Genomic DNA, 17267 nt, shown 5'->3' with positions numbered 1-17267 from the left:
CCCTGGTTGAAAATTCAGGTTGTTGATCACAACTAGGTGAGGTATAAAAGGGCCGGCCTTTTCGGGACATTGAACCGGATGAGCACTGAATAGGATTTAATAATTGGTGGACAAGGTATTGTAATAGGAACAACGACCGCCGGGCGGAATTTTGGCCATCGTGATCGACCATATAGGGGGTCTGGGGCAAGGCTCGGGATTGCGTTGACCATTATTCCGCTTCGTTGATCAAGGTCGTAGCTTCTGGCCTGTGCGATGTGGAGAGTCGATCAGAGATTCCATAGCCAATTTTGTGCTCGTGTGAAGCTTCTCGCTGATTGAAAGAAGGTGAGTTGTATAGTAGACAATTGAAGATCCAAATCATGGGTAAACAAAGTACCTACCTAGGTAGTGGATGTTGTTTGGTTGTAAGTAGAAATTAACGATGAAAAGCCTTCTGGCTTATAAAGCAATAAGTTTGAGCGGAATACATGAACCGTCTCCGTGGCGCAATTGGCTAGCGCGTCTGACTGTTAATCAGGAGGTTGGAAGTTCGAGCCTTCCCGGGGACGTTCCTTTTTGTTTTATTTTTCTCGATCTTTTCTCGATTACCTACGGAGGTCGGTCCGGAAAGTTCTCGCCAGAAATTATAATTTCTTTTTCTCACACTAGGCTATATACAGTAAATATTGAAATATATCGCGTAATCAAGATGTATATAAAACGGAAATATATAGTACTGAAATATAATAACAGCTTGAAACAGTAAATATTCACATATCTTCCCATATATCGCTGTCGCTGTCGCTGTCGCTGTCGCTGTCGTTGCCGCTGCCGCTGTTATAGGCGTTATCACCTAACCCGCTAGGGGCTACTTCACCTAATTTATCACGCCCCTCACCGTATTCGTTGCCCCCTTCTAGTCTAATGACTTGCTGTATATGCCATGGTATACGTTCAATCCAAGCTTGAATTTGCGCCTGTGGTAGATCACGCCACGCAGCCTCCCATACTTTAATCCCTTCTTTACGCGATTTAGGTGCTCCTTTTCGCGTAGTGTATCTCTTCATCCAAGGCCATGCAGGTTCAATCATATTTAGATCAGGCGAATTTCCAGGCCAGATCATTCGTTGGACCCCCATTATATCAAATATTCGCTGTTGGTAGTGATGTGAATGGGCTGGTGCTTTATCCTCTTGAACTATTGTTTTCGTTCGAATTCGAGCACATTCTTGGGCGAATGGAAGTAGTTTTGGGGCTAAAATCACGGTGTTGTATCGGTACCAATCGATTCCACCTTTCGAATTGCGTGCAAGCTTTCCATTCTTCTGAGTCCATCTCCACTGAGGTTGTCTTCCAGGCTTATTGCGTAGCCCTAATCGCTGTATACCTGAATTAAGCTCCCATTCTGCACGCATAATAGGCTCTAATTCAGTATTCCATTCGGCGATTTGGTGTTCTGCTTCACGCTTTTGGGCTGTAGTTTCAGGTACCCAACAATGACAGGGGCCCTTCTGATCATAAGAAAAAGCACCCCAAAACATGAACTCAGAGGCCCCCTTCCAACGTTCTCGAATACAGCTTCGGACGAACCGCTCACTAGAAGTACGCCATACACGATATCCACCCCGACGGTGTAATAAAACAACCGCAGTTTCATCAGTCCAAATCACATTCTTCCAGTCTTCTATAGTCCAATGGGCGTGTTTTAAACACCATTCAAGACGTTGTTTTTTCTGCTCAGCGGCAAGCCCAGGCTTACGTGTAGGCTTTGTTTTTCGTAGGCCAATTTTTCGTAGTACATGCCAAACTGTTGTTTTTGATATATTAATCCCTAATTATAGAAGAAATATTAGAGGAAATAACATATCAAGTAACATATGAGATAACATATCAAATAACACACCAAGTAACACATCAAATATTATACTAAATAACATATTAAATAACACACTAAATAAAACATCAAATCTTAGAATAACTAACCTGATTCACTGCGTAGCTCTGCAGCTAGCTGTTCACATGTTTTCTCACGCCCATAGCGGTCTACACGGATTTTCGCCCCAAGTGTGGTTTTAATCTCATCTGTTTGCTTAGATGGACGCCCAGAACGTGCTTTATCAGCTAACATTTCATCTGATATATTGAATGGTCGCTGATTCGGCTGAAAACCTCGTTCGAGTGCACGGTTCCATATGTCTCCTATAGTACGCCGTGGAATATTCATAAATTCACTGATCTCCTTAGGGGTATGTCCTTGGGCCCTTAGGTGTACAATGACAGCACGTTGCGCAATATTGGTCTTCATTGTAGCTGTATAGGTGGGACAAAAGTGTAGCTGTGTAGGTGGGATAAAAGTGTGAAGGGGTGTACGGACTGTAGGCGGGGTAAAAGATAAAGATCTACGTGTCCACGGGTGTTATAAGCAATATTTAGCCTAGTACGTAACACGGCAATACATCCTATATACAGCAGGCTATACACCTGACATACAGGGCCGGTAATATATCAAGAAAAAGAAATTATAATTTCTGGCGAGAACTTTCCGGACCGACCTCCGTACATACCGAGTGAATCAACATCTTTATTTTTGGTGTTCTTTTTGGTTGATTCGGAAATACAATATCCGATTCCTGCTCAATCTGACTCGTTTCTGATTTCTGTAGTATCTAGATGCGGGAGGCCGTACCTGCAATGTTCACCCATTCCGTCCATATCCAAATGCTACCCAAGGCCATACACATAGCAACAAGAGGAATGATTGGATAAATTGAACGTATACCTGCATATGGCTGTGCAGGTGATCTACAGAATTTGGGGGCTAGAGAGTATTTTTCTCTCGTGAGAAAATCAGTCTAGACTTACTATGTCTTAGTGTATGCATCCATAGTCGTCCGTAGATCTTCCCGCAATAGGACGTCTATGCCCAGGACTGGATAGTTCCATTGCGGCAGACTCCGTTTGATGTCTAAGACCTGCACCGGATGTAGTTTGAGTACATATCCATGTGTCCAGAAATAGTATCATGATCATGATCAATCCTTGGCTAGTGTCCTGAATCATTGGCATCGTGTGGTGCTCAGGTGGTAGTAGGAACTTGAACTCCATCGTGAAAACATATAAACACAGCAGAGGTACTACACAGTGAGCATCAACACCACATTTTACTTCAACATCCAAACATTTGAACAGAAACCTTGGAACTCGAAGTCAGATTATTCATGTTGAAAGCTCGAATTTGAAATTATTATATTCAGATTGAAGGAAAATTTCAATATCACCATGAAGTCTACTACATTTATCTCCTTTGCTGTTCTGGCAGCTGCTCATCTCGCCAACGCTGCCCCGGCACCAGCAACTACACCCGCAGCCAATACTGCAACCCCACAATCCGTCTCAGTCTCCTATGACCAAAAGTATGACGTTGGAACAACATCCCTCGATACAGTTGCCTGCTCCGATGGCACCTACGGCCTCGAAACCGACGGCTTCACGACATTTAGCTCGTTGCCCAACTTCCCGCTGATCGGTGGCGCGCCCACTGTCGCCGGCTGGGATAGCCCAAACTGTGGCCAATGCTACCAGCTGACTTTCGAGTCTGACGAAGTCAGCGAGACTATCAATGTGCTGGCGGTAGATTCGGCCTCGGGTGGATTCAATATTGGTCTTACGGCTATGAACCACCTCACCGATAACCAGGCCGTTCAGCTGGGTCACGTGACAGCCACTTATGTGGCTGTTGCGAACAGTGTGTGTGGATTGGAGGATTAGACTAGATCTGGATTTCTTGGGTAAATCACTACCTAGGTACCCAAGATTGATGCATATTATGTGGGAAGTGAGGCGTGGACGGAAGCTTTTGGGGCATTCATATAGTACTATACTAGTACACGAGTCATGTCATTGGGTGGAGATCGATAGTGAGATATAATACAGAATGTGATCTTGAATGCAGGGTTGATCTATTGAAATATAATTTACATCCACTTGAAGATTTTAGTCAAGTGCTTCTAACATCTCTTCTACACGGGTAAACTTTTCTCGAGGTCTACCCTTCTGCTGACCGCGCTCACGCTCAATCGCGTCGATACGTTGCCAGTCTTCCCAGGATGTTGCCCGGAGACCACGTTGCTGTGCCACCGCTTTGATCCCATCCCAGCCCAGGCCAGTGCTTTGACCGGGAGCATTCAGTAGAGAGCCATTGTGGCTTGCCAAGTCCTGTAGAATGGTATCCACTGTAGTGAAGGCATCGGTCATAGTGGAAGCAATGACACCTGTTGGGCCTCGCTTGACCCACCCGGCACAGTACAGACCAGGCAAGTGCGCAATAAGTGACCCATCGGGGAGTGTTTGGGTCTCACCCTTCGTAATTGGACTTTTCACCCGACCAAACCCATCGTTGGGAATAACACCATGCTGCGTGTCAAAATCAATTCCCAGATCTTCAAGCCCCGGCAAGGGAAGCGACTTGTACCCAACACTGCGGAAGAAGATGCTCGAAGAGAGATTGACCTCAGCACGGTTACCATTCGAGAGGAATTTGGGTGTGACTCGCGAGCTGGGGTTGAAGGGATCGGAGGGGTCAAGTTCATTGCGAGAGAATTTTGTGTGGGAAAGACGGTAAGGATGAACGGGGGACCAGTTGAGACATTCCGGGGAGAGAAGGAAATCTAAAGACCAGGACTTGGTCGCTGTCTGTGGGTCATTAGCAGAACCCTTGGCGAGGAGTTGCATCAATCTTTTCTGAGCTCGTGGCAGCCCGTTGATGACGGAGTCGGGAGGCATAACATCGTTTCGGATCGGCTCGAACGCGAGGGAGGGCAACTGGAGCAGTTCGCGGATCTCCTTGATGGTGAAGGAAGCCTACGAATGTGGGTTAGCAATCAATATATATGGCCTCTCGTTACTTTGTTTCTCACCTGTAATGGTCCTCGGCGACCGACCACTCGCACCCTTTTAATCTTATTTTTCGACAGCGCTTCCAGAGCATGTGTAGCTATATCAGTATGCCTCAGGGAGTCTACATCCGAGAGCAGAATTCTGGCAACATCAAGAGCTACATTTCCCTGTCCGACAATCACTGCGTCCTCGCCGTTTGACAAGTCGGGGTTCAAATCCCGATGTTCAGGCAGACCGTTGTACCACCCTACAAAGGCTCGAGCCGAGTATACACTGCGTAGAGCCTGCTCTCCTGGAATACCAACTTCCTTATCCTTTGATGCGCCGTACGCGAAAAGAATTGCATCGTAGTGGGGTTTGAGGGCGGATAGCGGTAGGTCGTTGCCGAGCTCGATATTTCCGACAAAGTTGAATCGAGGGGACGTTGCAACCTCGGTGAATTTATCTTCGCAATTCTATTTGGATAGCAATGAGATTTAGTATCACGACTGAGTATTGTAAATATGCACAATGCTACAGGTTGGGTCTGTCTCAGCATACCTTAACCTCGGGATGATCCGGGGCTACTCCATATCTGGCCAATCCGAATGGCACAGGAAGCTTCTCATACATATCAACATTGACATTTTCTTGTTTGCTGAGCAGCCGCGCTGTAGCATAGAAGCCAGCAGGGCCTGAGCCTATTACGGCGACTCGGACTGGTCGGTTCTCCGAAGCAACATGGCTGTTGAATCGTCGCGAGATATGTCGGGAGGAAAGTCCCTTTACTCGTACAACTGAGCGAGAAAGATGTGCCGTGCAGTTCACACAGACAAATGTGCGGTCCAGCATAGTAGTTGAAGCTGAAAGAAGAAGCCACCGTCTTTGTAGATAGATCCAATGCTTGCAATTGCTCCAGGTCCCTACAATAGACCCTCCACTTTGGCGGTATCAATTTGCACGGCAAATTCACAGACCGCTTACCTAGTATGTGATGTGATCCACAGCCAAAAGCAGGTTTGGACTATGAGATAATACACAACTTCAGAGAAGAGCATATAGCTCGTTTAAAATATGAGAAATATAAAACTTTTCTTGAAATATTTAATGTCATAGCTTCAGCCTGATTGGACCAAAATGTCACATATGAGTACATGTAGGTCATTACTTGCATTAGATCTGCAGATCGGAGACATTGAGCCCCACGTGACCTGTTATCTGGGGCGTTGCCAGGCCAACAATCGATGTTGACCCTCTTGTTACTCCGCAGTGTCCGCACAGCCCACTCCCATCGCGCCGCATTCCATAGAGTTTCCTTTGTCAGAGCACATTCATTCCACGGTTCAATTCCATTCCTTTCCCACATTCTCATCGCCTCACGTGGTTCATCACGGGAGGCTTCCAGTCGCTATTATGGGGAGATCGGAGCCTCCATTCCTTTACGATCGTCCTGGCACGTACACCTTCAGTGGACCGACCGATCCGGTCTTTAACCCAAAGGCTGTCATGCAAGCGAGCAGGACTCCTGCATCTCCAAGACAGCAGCCCAAAGGTCCACTGGTGAATTTCAATAGACACCCAGACTCAGTATGCAATTTATAATCTCTGACCCACACTATGCACACTATTGAACTAATCAATAAATGTAGTGGGCTACCTTGGATGAAAAGAAGCCAAAATGGGAGCCAATGAACCCTCGGACAAAGTCGTGGGTGAAAGGAGTCAGATGGACACAGGTATTCTTGCGATCCATCACACTGCTTGGTGCACTTGCATCCTTATTTTGCTCCATTGTTGTTAAAGATGTCGCAACAACAGTTGTCTGGATCATCCGCGCAGGGGTAAGCCACTCAATGATGACTTTAATAACATGAGACAATATCTAACATCAAGAAAAGCCTATTGTCGCAGTTCTACACACAGTTTACGCAATTTACCATTTCTGTCACTCTCCACTAACTCGCCCTCCCGCTTCCCAAGGCAGTTATGCAGTGTTCGCCGGTGTCATGGATGTTGGATTGATCCCATTCTATGTGTACACGGCACTAATGGCCCACAGTGACTATACTGCTGATGAATATCATTGGGGAACTCTTTTTGCCAACAGTCAAATTACTGTGGATATCATCGAAGCCATGTTCATTTGCGCCGTTGTCAACTCGGGACTACACCTTGTCTCGTTCTGTCTTTCAATTTTCCTTGCCGTGGTGTTCCATAAGATTTCTCGACTCCCACCTGACATGAACCCACTGGAGGACAATTTGACTTGCCGTCCCCGCCGGAGCATCCGCTCAGAGGGGGATAAAGAGGAGAAGCACATGAGCTCGTCGACCATGAATACCTACCTCGGTGACGCTCTCATGGGAAGTCCACGCACCATTGCATTTATGCATACTCGAACCGAGTCTCTGGGTGGTGAAACGCTTCATGACTCTGTGGATATGAGCTATGATAAACGCCAATCTCAGCCCCAGATCACTGTGCAACCGGCGCATCGTCTCTCTCATTTGGAGGCATCGAGTCCCTCAAGCCCCGATACATACTTCGACCACTCTCTTCACCAGCCATATGATTTCCCTTCATCGTCAATGCCCGCCGCTGAATACCGTAACGTGCCATCACGATCACCGAATATCGTGGAACCTGGTACCCACACCCGTCAACTGGCTTCACGTACCGCTGATCGATCTAACTCCGTGAGCCCCGTGTCTGGTAACTGGGTGCAATACCCCGATCGCGAGGAATCCCCTGTCAGCGAACTTCATGCTCAGCACCAGCAGAACGACAGCATGAGCCTCCGCCAATCATCTTCAGTTTACAGTCGACGAACCGATAAATCTGCAACTTCGGCCGCAAATGGAATTCGAGACTGGTTCGCCTTCCCCCAGAGGAACGCGAATGCTCCTAGCATCCGAACTGCCATCACCGAAGATATCCGGGGTGAATACGCATCGTTAACGGAGCAGGAGTACTACGGCAATGAAGAAGACCAAAAGGAGCAGGACCTGGGAGACCAGCAGCGTTTCAATGTTTTCCCTGATCCAGAAGAACATGATCATGACAATGATGGCGAGCCCTCTGGTGATCTTCCTTTCAACCCCCCTGATGCTGAACCCACCTACACCCCAGCCCAATCAGTACGAAGCAAAAGAGAATACTGATCCTGTGCGTCGCAATGTGCTGGGTGATAACCCAAACCTGTCACAGAGCCCTAAGCCACAAGTTTACGTTCCACTTGAGACAGACGAAGCGTCCGACTATCCCCCAGTGGCGAAGAATCGATACTATGGCGACCTGGAAGCAGATGGACAGGGTGTACTTAGCACCACGCGCGATCCAAGCGTTGAGATCAAGTCCAAGCCATCAAAGCTCGTTAAGAAACAAAGCAAGAAGATGGCAGCCTATCGATCTTTGAAAAAGGATGACAGCGATGATGAGGGTTATCTCAGTACTAGTATTGTATCCTCCCCAATGCCCAACGAAGGAGATCGCAAGGGCCGTGTGGTGAGCAACTCCGGTGCAGACACCGGGATGATGGGTGGAGTTGGTACTTCCTTGTCCAATTACGGTAGTTACCTCGCCGGACTGGGAGTTGGTGTTGGAAGACGCCGTGATGTGAGTGGCAAAGTAGCTGAAGAAGGACGAGGAGGAAAGAGTGTGGAGGTTCGACCTAGCCCCAGTCCTAATCCTACTCCGAATCAGAGCCCCGGTGGCCCTGTTCGTGCAGCTGGATGGGCCCGTTTTGCGGGACTGTGAGTGGGATTAAGATACCAGGGAATTCGGGTGGATGGACGGGTAATTTGGGAGGAAACTTCTTCATGATTGTTTTAACTAGGGAATGGCGTTTACGATTTTGTGAGATTATGAATGGGATGTAGCGATATCATAGCCTTTGTTTTAGATACTTTAGTGCCGATTTGAGTCAATTGAATTGAAATGAAAACTCGATTTTACAAGTCTATCCAAGGTTGTCATGTAATACATGTGCATAGGGTATCGTACAAAATTGCAAAAGAAAATCATAAAAAAATGAGAAAGACATGATCTAGATCCTGTTGGTTAAGAGGGAACACCTTCATATTCCCAACCTTCAATGACACGCTTTCGACGTCGCGAGTTTCGCCGATTGGCATTACACTTGATGAAGACAGTCAAGGCGAAGATAGCACAAACGACGACCGAGGCAGCAGCTGCAACAATGACTGTCCTCCGTTCAAGCTGCTGTGGATCAGATGCGTATGGACAAGATGCGTCAGGTCCACCGGTAACCCAGCAAGAAGTGACATCAATCGAATTGAAATCGAGCAAGACTTCACGATAAGCAGGGTCGGTAGAGGTCGCATCTAGGATAGACGAAGACTCATCGGAAAGAAATTTATAGAGATAGGTATTTTCAAGCGCGGTGCGTGGTACAGCAAAACTTGAGCCTGGCGGGCAATGGATCGAGATATCCCAATAGTTGGCCGTTGCATTGGTCAGAGTCCACGAGTACGGAGAATTGCCTACTCGACAAGCACCGCGGCGAACGTCACTGCAGTTGGTTGAACGCCAGTGGCCTGCCAGCGTCAAATCCATAATTGCGCAGCGATCAAATGCTGGTATGCCATCTGAACCGCCACCAGTTGCTGCGCCCTGCGGCTCTCCGATTGCCCAGGCCCAACCCGAAGAAAGCGAGACATTTCGATAATAATCAATGTTGGCATCGGCACTTTGGTTAAAAAGGGTGTCGTTGAGCATCGGGGACATGCCGCAGGCTAGCATATTAGAGATAACATCTGTCATTTGCCCCATGGTGCCGTCTGTGGATTGTTCATCAGAAACAGGAATGCGACTAGTTGCCCATGACGAGTTCGCTTGGGATACAGCGGTAGCACCCAGTTCATATAAACAGCCTGAAGTCAAAGTCCCATTCTTAGAGACAGATGTTTTCACACTGTCAGTCATATAATTCAGACCGAAGATGCTGTCCTCATCTTGAGTCAGATTATAATCGGCCAGTTGCGGATCAACCGTCCCATACTCGACCAGAATTCGATCGGACCTTTTAAACTGAATGTATTTGGCGGATGGCCATCCATCTGGAGTGCTTTGTTGGCCTTCGTTGTCTTTATTAATGGTGTAATACTCCACGATGGGCATATAATCCTCGTCAACCTCATACCACGATTCGTTTAAATTACTGCGATCCTTGGCCAGTTGAGACGGAGTATATATGTAGTCTCGTAGTTCAACCCCAAAGAATGATCCCGGGCGTTCCGTCTGAGATGTTGGTAGATCATTCCCTGTTACTGCAGATGCCGGCTCCGTGGGTGCGGAATCACTGCCTGCAACATGAAGATTCAACACTAGCCAATTCATATATACTTCCAACTCAGAAGAGGTGTCTTGGAAATATCCAACGAGGACCTCTACCAATGAGTACAAATCCAGACTTTGAGTGCATCTGTATGGTCCAATCTCATAGATCATGTCACCGTAAGAGTCTTGATAACCCGTGACCATAGCATCCGCGGCATCCGTTGTTGATGTCGCCGTAGCAGTGTCAGTGTCAATAGCGGTAACTGTAGATGTCATAGACGAGCTGGTGATCGTCGACGTGTATGCCGAAACAGTCACATCAGCCCTTGCAGGGACTTCAACAGGGCAAAAGGTCCACGTCCTGCGTTCCACCGACCAATATATGTCGGCTATTAAACGTCGGTATCCGACTGAGAGCAAGTTGGATATACATTTTGCAGCCTCTTTTCTATCATAAAGGCCAGCTCCAAAGCACGCAGATGACAATGACACCGCGGGATTGGTGATGAAGTTGATTGGAATCTGTGCCGCGACATCTCGTTCACTCTACTATTGCGTCAGAGTTAAAGAATTTAGGAATTGCAAGCCCATTGCAAATATAAAGGGAAGACAGACCAATAAGACAGCCACCCAAGTTGCATTCTTAAGAGTATCAACTGAATCATAAGAGACCGACATAGCAGAGCATGATTGCCATATGAAAATGAAAGGAGAAGAAGTGCGGGTTCGTGCAGGTCGCATCACGTATCCAAGGGCGGAAACGCCGATCACCTGAGTCGATCTGGCCACATCAAAATGTTTCTCTCTTGAACTTCGCTCAGAGATCCACCACTCCATCTGGTTGATCCAAACTTGTTGTTTTCAATTTTTATTTTCTTTCTTTGATACCCTCTTATTTTGCAAACGACAAAAATAAAGCCACCTTCATCATGGCTCAACCAGGTCAACCAGGCCAACCTAGCCCCCAGCAAATGGCTGCTATGCAACAACAGTTCGCCGCTGAAGCCGCCAAACGAGGACTGACCCCCGAACAATTTGCCCAGAAGCAGCGCGAACAATTGACCGCCGATGCTGCTAAGCACGGAATGACTCCTGATCAATACGTCGCGCAGTTGCGGATGCGAGCGCTCCAGGCGCATCAGAAGCAGATGGAAGCTCAGCGACAGGCCCAAGGGTCACAACAGCCCGGATCACCAGCACAGCCAGGGCAACCACAGCAGCAGCAGCAGCAACAACAGCAACAGGGTCAAGCACAGGCTCCAAAGCCAGGACAGCAAATGCACCAGGTTCCTGTCAACGCGGGTCAACCGGCCGACCCTAAGGCCCTGGCCGTTGCCAAGTTCCTTCGTTCGCAGAACCTCAAGCCACGAACCTGTATTATGGATGGACAGCGAAAGGATATGTTCAAGGGTGAGGATATGAAATACTCTCAAGATACATAACAGAAATTATTAACGCGTCCCCGGTTATAGTCAAGCGAGCCATCCGCGCTATTGAGTCCCCCGCCTACGCCAAAGCCGCCGCAAAGAAGAACTCTCTCCTCCCACCCGTTACCGATCGCGCCTCTGCCGAGAATGTCTTCAAGCTCCTCCCACTCTCTCTTCTCGCTCTGCGAGTTAGCAAGGTGGACCCCCACGCAGGCCACAACCACGGCAAGACTAAGAACCGTGTTAAGGGTCTGTGGACCGTTAAGATCGAGCAGCACCAGGAGACAGACCCAATGATGCATTATGTCTGGTTGTGGGAGGGACCACAGTGGAAGCAGAAGGCCATGGCCGCGGCTGTGGTGGCGGGTATCTTTGCCGTTGTACTCTTCCCGCTGTGGCCCATTATGCTGCGTCAGGGAGTTTGGTATCTGAGTGTGGGCATGATGGGACTGCTTGGTCTTTTCTTCGCCATGTCTATCTTCCGATTGATTCTATTCTGCATTACTGTGTTCGCTGTGCCGCCTGGTCTATGGTTATTCCCTAACCTATTTGAGGATGTTGGGTTCTTTGACAGTTTCAAGCCCTTGTGGGGTTGGCAAGAGGTACGTTCCCCACAACTTGCATCTAAATTCCCAATTTTATGAATAGCTTCTAACAATTTTTCTGCAGAGCAAGAAGAAGAAGAGCAAGAAGGTCAAGTCCGGATCTACTGATACCCCCGCCAAAGAAATCGCACCATCAGCAACAACTACCTCTGCTGAAACAGCATCTACTCCCAGCTCTGCACCTGTGAAGCGGGATCTGACAGCACGAGTAGAGGAAGTGGAAGAGTAAACCTCACAGGGACGAAAATGTTTTTTAAACCATTGCGAGCACTTCTGGGAACTTTCCCAATTGGAATAAATCTGTGAACCTTGGGAGCTGATTTGATTCCTTATTCATTTTTCATCTGCGTATGCCCTTATCCGGTATACTCATTTCGGCCGTGGCGTTTCAATATCTTCAAACCTATGTATTGGCTATTCTGATTCTTGTGGAAATGGATTCAATTTATGCACATGTTCTAGTTTTAAGACCTTCGTAGTGGTAGTAAAAGGATGCCCACAGAAGTTTACACAGTGCCAGCACTTGAGTGCTTGCAGATTGGCTTTAAGGCCGCTGATTAGTTTCCATGAACCCGAATTCCTACAGTATCCGTATATCATACTGATGGAAGTGTCGGTATCTAGTCTGCATAGAATAAATTGATATATCCCATAATGGAAATAAGAAACACAGGTTTTATACAGACCAAGAATAATAGCGCCGGCAAATCAGAAGATTTACATACAATCCAAAGTTGTAGATTCTTTCAAAATGTTGCAAATGCAAACACCAAAAGGGGTATAAGAAAGACATGGAATAAGAAGTGAAGAGTAAAAAGGCTGAAACGAATAAGGAAAATTGAAAGGAATTGATAGACGCCATGCATGACAGGCGTTGTATGTTAAGACAATCAGATGACCAAAAAGGTGACAAAAGGAGAAGCAGGTAGAGAGCCTTGGGTGAGAAAATGGGGCCAGTCAAATCTGGGCAATAAAGAACATATGCAGGCACGGTTGCTTCGGGGTATTATATGCGGGAGATATGCATAAGAGTAGGAAAGACAGAAACGAATGAAGGGGATAACAGACTTCAAGGATCGCTTGTCGAGAATGGGAATGTAGATGAGACGTATAATAGGATCAGACAAAGCAAGAAATTGGCCAGAGAGGTAGGTATGTGGATGTGACTGAATACACAGTGCAGAAGAAGGGTTTCTTAGAGAAGTATAGAAGGTATATAGTATCCGGTAGATGAGCATGACCAGTTCGTTAGATCATTCTGAGCTGCCTGGCAGCTGTTTTTGGGCCACTTTGCGGTATGGACGTCGCAGGAGGAAGAACACTCTTTCGTCGGTCCTGTAGCTGTTCACGAACTTGATACGATTGATAAAACCGGTCCGCTGGAGCAGGAGGGCTTGTAGCCCATGGAGGCGGCGCCTGCGCAGAAATGAGTGATGGAATCTTAGGAAGCGGGCAATTGGGAGGGGGAGCAACAGGAGGTCCAAGACTGAGCCCGGGCATGCTCTTTCGGCGAGACATGTTTTGTGCATTCTGGTAATCTGACTGAGCGGTAGAGACCCTGGTTCGTAGCGTTGGCTCCAACGGGGGAAGGTTCTGCACCGCATGTAATTCATTGGTGGTATGAATACCTAGGCCAGACCGACCGACCAAGCTGAGAGGACGAGATGCCGGAGGACTGCTGTCAGAAGGGCCAGTCTGCCGGGGTACACGCGCGAATGCATTACCGCCGTGTGCTGAACGAGCCATTCTCGATAACGCATCTTCTGAGTTGGAAGGACGCAACACGCGTCGTGTGCCGTCCAGAGAAGCATATGGTTGCTCGGACGAATCTCCATAGCGCGAGCTTGTACTACTATATGTCGGGGACTGTGGGGGAGATGAGATACTGGCGAGGCTGAAATTGCTCGTACTGTCACCTCGACGGAGAACTCCCGCGACAGAGGATGGAGGAGAAGAGGCTTGTGAGATTGAAGTGCCTTGTCTTGGTGTAAACTTCTTGCTAAATGAAGGCACACTAAAGTTTGGAGCAGGAGGGGAAGCACATCGCACCAAACTTTCCGGGATACCGGATTGAACCTGATTGGGGTGAGAGGTTTCCAGACGAGTCGGTACAGGGATACCCTGGAAATGCGCGGGTTCACACCAAGATTGTCGTTTGCCCTGGCCAGAAGTAGGTGGGCTGCGAGCTAACACCGGATCCATCTCTGCCTTTGACAGTTCTTCAAGTACCCCAGCGCCACTTCCCAGAGGCGGCGAGGCAGGAAAGTTCGCCGAGCTAAATGATGAGGAGCCATCCATGCCGTGTGCAGGAGTAGTAGCTTCCATACGACCAGTGGAGACAGAACCAGCTCTCGATTCGACCGTTGAGCGATGGCCGACAGATACATACGAACTGCGCCGTGACTGCCAGGTCATGCCACCCACTGAATGGCCATCTTCTTCCTCATCTGGAGATTGGAGAGCTTGAGGTTGAAGAAACAAGCTTGAGATACGGTGGGGATCCTTCTTCACCATTTGCCGAACACTCGACTTGGATCGAAGCTGGTGAGGCGCCTCGTCATCATCGGAATGGTTTTCCGCGGCGAATTTGGGTCCACCTCGGCTTTCAATCTCAGCACGGACGGCCATCAACCATGCGATCATGGAGTCTGGATTATCAAAGACTAAAAGGAAACTGCGAGCTAATCGACGTGGATTGGATCGATGGAATCCAAATCGCGATGCGAACTTTGGCTTCGCTGGCTCTGGATGGTCTGGAACGGACTCTGCGTCTGGATTTTGAGAAACCTGCACTACCCAATGCTTTCCTGGAATTGCATCACTAGCAAATGCTACTGATTTGGGTCCCAATTGCAGCATCTTCTCCGGCAATCGATCGTGTTTCCCTTCGCCTGCATATTGGAGAAGATACCCAGCAGTGGCGAGCACATAGATCTTCTGTGTCCAATCCACCTTATTAATAGTACCTGAAAGGGTCCGAAGATGTTTTCGTTCCTTTTGCTCTTTTTTCTTGGCTTCATCTGAACCCATTTGATTCCGGCCATCCTCCACTACGGTTCTCCCAGTTGTCGCATGAAGGCGCAGAATGGACTCGGCCGACATTGCCGGCACAGTGAGTGTTTCATGTTTATACGATTGTGGGTACGCTTGGAATAAAGGTGGTGGTTTCCAGCCATATTGCTCCTTTTCCTTTGAAGATACTGGATTAGTTTCCGCGCGCCGAGGCCGAGATGTTTTTAATGTTGTTCGAGCCCGGGGTGTCGTCGGCGATGTAATCGCAGTTGGGGTTGTCGGGGTTGTGGTATTCGGACTGGTCAAACCCGGTGACAAGGGCATCTCTGAGACTGGAATTGTCTGTGTTGGGACCGGTTGGGACTCTTCGATCTCGGTCAACTTGGTATCGGGGGCTACCGCGGCAGTGCGGGATGACTTGTCGCGACTGAACAAACTGCGTAGGCTTGATTTTGAGGTTTGGCGACGTACTGGACTCTGGAGAGGAACCGGCCCCTCAGAACCATTGGTGCTAGGATAGTCTGATGGACGTGGACGTTGCACTTTGACATTGGATTTGCTGGACGCCGTGGGGTCGCCCAAGTTTGTCTTGAGTGGTGTGAGTTGATGACCACGTCGCTCGCCGAAAGACGGCGAAGCAGTCTCGGGACTCATGATATTTTCGGACATGGCGATGAGGTCCCAATTAATTGTTGGGATACTCGATCACAATTCATAGATCACTCATACTCATCGCTTTGCGGAAAAGGAGGTTCGGGACGAAGACGGTAAGGATCGACAAGTTGGAGAAAGGAGAACGTGGTGCATCTGCACGGCCGTTAAGCCTAACGTCATTGGTAAGTAGAAGGACTTTAATTCGAGGAGTTCATGAAAGGGAAAGGATGAGAAGGAAGAAAAAGGAGAAAATTGAGGATTGGGGGAAAAGTGGGGGGAGGATCTACCATTAGCAGAGTGACGAGAGGGATTTAGGTGCATAAAGAAATGTTATAGTACTACACACTAATACGAAGTGCAATCTCCCCATATACAAAGAACCTTGGAAGATGTCTTGAGTTATATCGAGTGCTCGAGTACTTAATGAAATGAAATTCAAGAAAATCAATTTAATTATATGTACATAGGTTACTAAGAGTACAAAAATCTCAGGGCTAGCAATGAATCGAGATCCAGACCCATGTACCTTTTTTTTTCTATCTCGGTTAGCGACTCTATTCCATTAACATCATAGTATTGTGGAGCACTAACGTCCGCTCCACTTCAATCCGAGCATGGAGTTTGACCTATTTTCAGTCCCGATTAGTTCTTCGGTCCACATTTAATGCCTTGACCAGATTCAACTGCCCCCATCAATCCAGCACCCTGATCACAGTGTCGAGCAAGATCGATATCCTTATGGGTAAGGCCACGCGGGCGATGCGTAGTCCAGTGGACATCAACTGAACCAATTCGCTGAAAAGAGCTATTAGCTTTTCACGAAATCTTTGTTTCCTTGCTTTTGAATCCACTTGGACCCAAAATTTAACCCAAAAAAAGAACCAGAAAACGTACCACGGTCATAGTGGGGTGATGCTTCTTCGCCGAGCTCTCGGCCGCAATAAGATTGACAAATGTCTAGAGAATGAAGAAAAAAGGGAAAAAAGAAAACCCCCCTTTAGCATGGATCTATATGTAAAAGGAACTTCAAGGTCCACGACCGGGAACTTACCACGGCTTTGAAGTAACTTTTAAAGTGAAACGTTTTTGTCATTCCCATCCCGTCATTATCCAGGGCCCAGCCTTGGGCTTGCAGGGCTGCCGTATCAGAGCTCATCTGCTGCGGGTCTTCGCCCTCCGCAAAATGCGCGAGGTTTGACGCCATTCGGGGGCACGCGGGGCCTTTCACAAGGGGTAGGAGAGTTGCGCGGTGCCATTGGGGCTGTTGGAAAGAGAGGCACTGCCTTCCGACACGAAAGAAGCGATTCATATTTGTAACGAAGTTGAGACGAAGTATAATAGCAGCTCCAGAGAGATTGAAAACAATAGTCAAACTTGAACATTCAAGTTGAACGCGTTGAAGTTTCCGAGGGCG

At 47.9% G+C, this 17267-nt stretch overlaps 7 protein-coding genes across 7 annotated transcripts; 3 read left to right on the top strand and 4 right to left on the bottom strand.

The window, feature by feature from the left end:
* Positions 1 to 3261: 3261 nt before the first annotated feature.
* On the top strand, positions 3262 to 3750 carry aspf13 (allergenic cerato-platanin Asp F13; the record flags this gene model as incomplete). Its single annotated transcript, XM_057087437.1, has 1 exon — positions 3262 to 3750. The coding sequence occupies one exon, from the start codon at positions 3262 to 3264 to the stop codon at positions 3748 to 3750; it is 489 nt and encodes a 162-aa protein (XP_056947266.1).
* Positions 3751 to 3975: 225 nt separating this feature from the next.
* N7483_003999 (NADPH-adrenodoxin reductase) lies at positions 3976 to 5709 on the bottom strand (the record flags this gene model as incomplete). Its single annotated transcript, XM_057087436.1, has 3 exons — positions 3976 to 4842; positions 4899 to 5333; positions 5419 to 5709. 3 exons carry the CDS (start codon positions 5707 to 5709, stop codon positions 3976 to 3978), a joined length of 1593 nt encoding a protein of 530 aa, XP_056947265.1.
* A 561-nt stretch (positions 5710 to 6270) lies between these two features.
* N7483_003998 (uncharacterized protein) lies at positions 6271 to 8613 on the top strand (the record flags this gene model as incomplete). The annotated part of the gene is made up of 4 exons (XM_057087435.1): positions 6271 to 6444; positions 6507 to 6698; positions 6756 to 7994; positions 8065 to 8613. 4 exons carry the CDS (start codon positions 6271 to 6273, stop codon positions 8611 to 8613), a joined length of 2154 nt encoding a protein of 717 aa, XP_056947264.1.
* A 303-nt stretch (positions 8614 to 8916) lies between these two features.
* On the bottom strand, positions 8917 to 10833 carry N7483_003997 (Lectin C-type domain protein; the record flags this gene model as incomplete). The annotated part of the gene is made up of 2 exons (XM_057087434.1): positions 8917 to 10701; positions 10771 to 10833. 2 exons carry the CDS (start codon positions 10831 to 10833, stop codon positions 8917 to 8919), a joined length of 1848 nt encoding a protein of 615 aa, XP_056947263.1.
* A 251-nt stretch (positions 10834 to 11084) lies between these two features.
* On the top strand, positions 11085 to 12416 carry N7483_003996 (Sec62 family protein translocation protein; the record flags this gene model as incomplete). Its single annotated transcript, XM_057087433.1, has 3 exons — positions 11085 to 11565; positions 11628 to 12184; positions 12252 to 12416. The coding sequence occupies 3 exons, from the start codon at positions 11085 to 11087 to the stop codon at positions 12414 to 12416; spliced, it is 1203 nt and encodes a 400-aa protein (XP_056947262.1).
* A 1019-nt stretch (positions 12417 to 13435) lies between these two features.
* N7483_003995 (peptidase family M20/M25/M40 protein) lies at positions 13436 to 15868 on the bottom strand (the record flags this gene model as incomplete). Its single annotated transcript, XM_057087432.1, has 1 exon — positions 13436 to 15868. The coding sequence occupies one exon, from the start codon at positions 15866 to 15868 to the stop codon at positions 13436 to 13438; it is 2433 nt and encodes an 810-aa protein (XP_056947261.1).
* A 627-nt stretch (positions 15869 to 16495) lies between these two features.
* N7483_003994 (4a-hydroxytetrahydrobiopterin dehydratase) lies at positions 16496 to 17057 on the bottom strand (the record flags this gene model as incomplete). Its single annotated transcript, XM_057087431.1, has 3 exons — positions 16496 to 16648; positions 16748 to 16810; positions 16905 to 17057. 3 exons carry the CDS (start codon positions 17055 to 17057, stop codon positions 16496 to 16498), a joined length of 369 nt encoding a protein of 122 aa, XP_056947260.1.
* Between the last annotated feature and the right edge of the window lie 210 nt (positions 17058 to 17267).

Source organism: Penicillium malachiteum, assembly GCF_028827825.1.
Source record: "Penicillium malachiteum strain IBT 17515 chromosome Unknown utg000002l:1.0-8849297.0:1.0-8852440.0, whole genome shotgun sequence".
In the NCBI taxonomy this organism is placed as follows: Eukaryota; Fungi; Ascomycota; class Eurotiomycetes; order Eurotiales; family Aspergillaceae; genus Penicillium; species Penicillium malachiteum.
The sequence above is the reverse complement of the archived record's forward strand: the minus strand, read 5'-3'. Positions and strand labels throughout refer to the sequence as shown.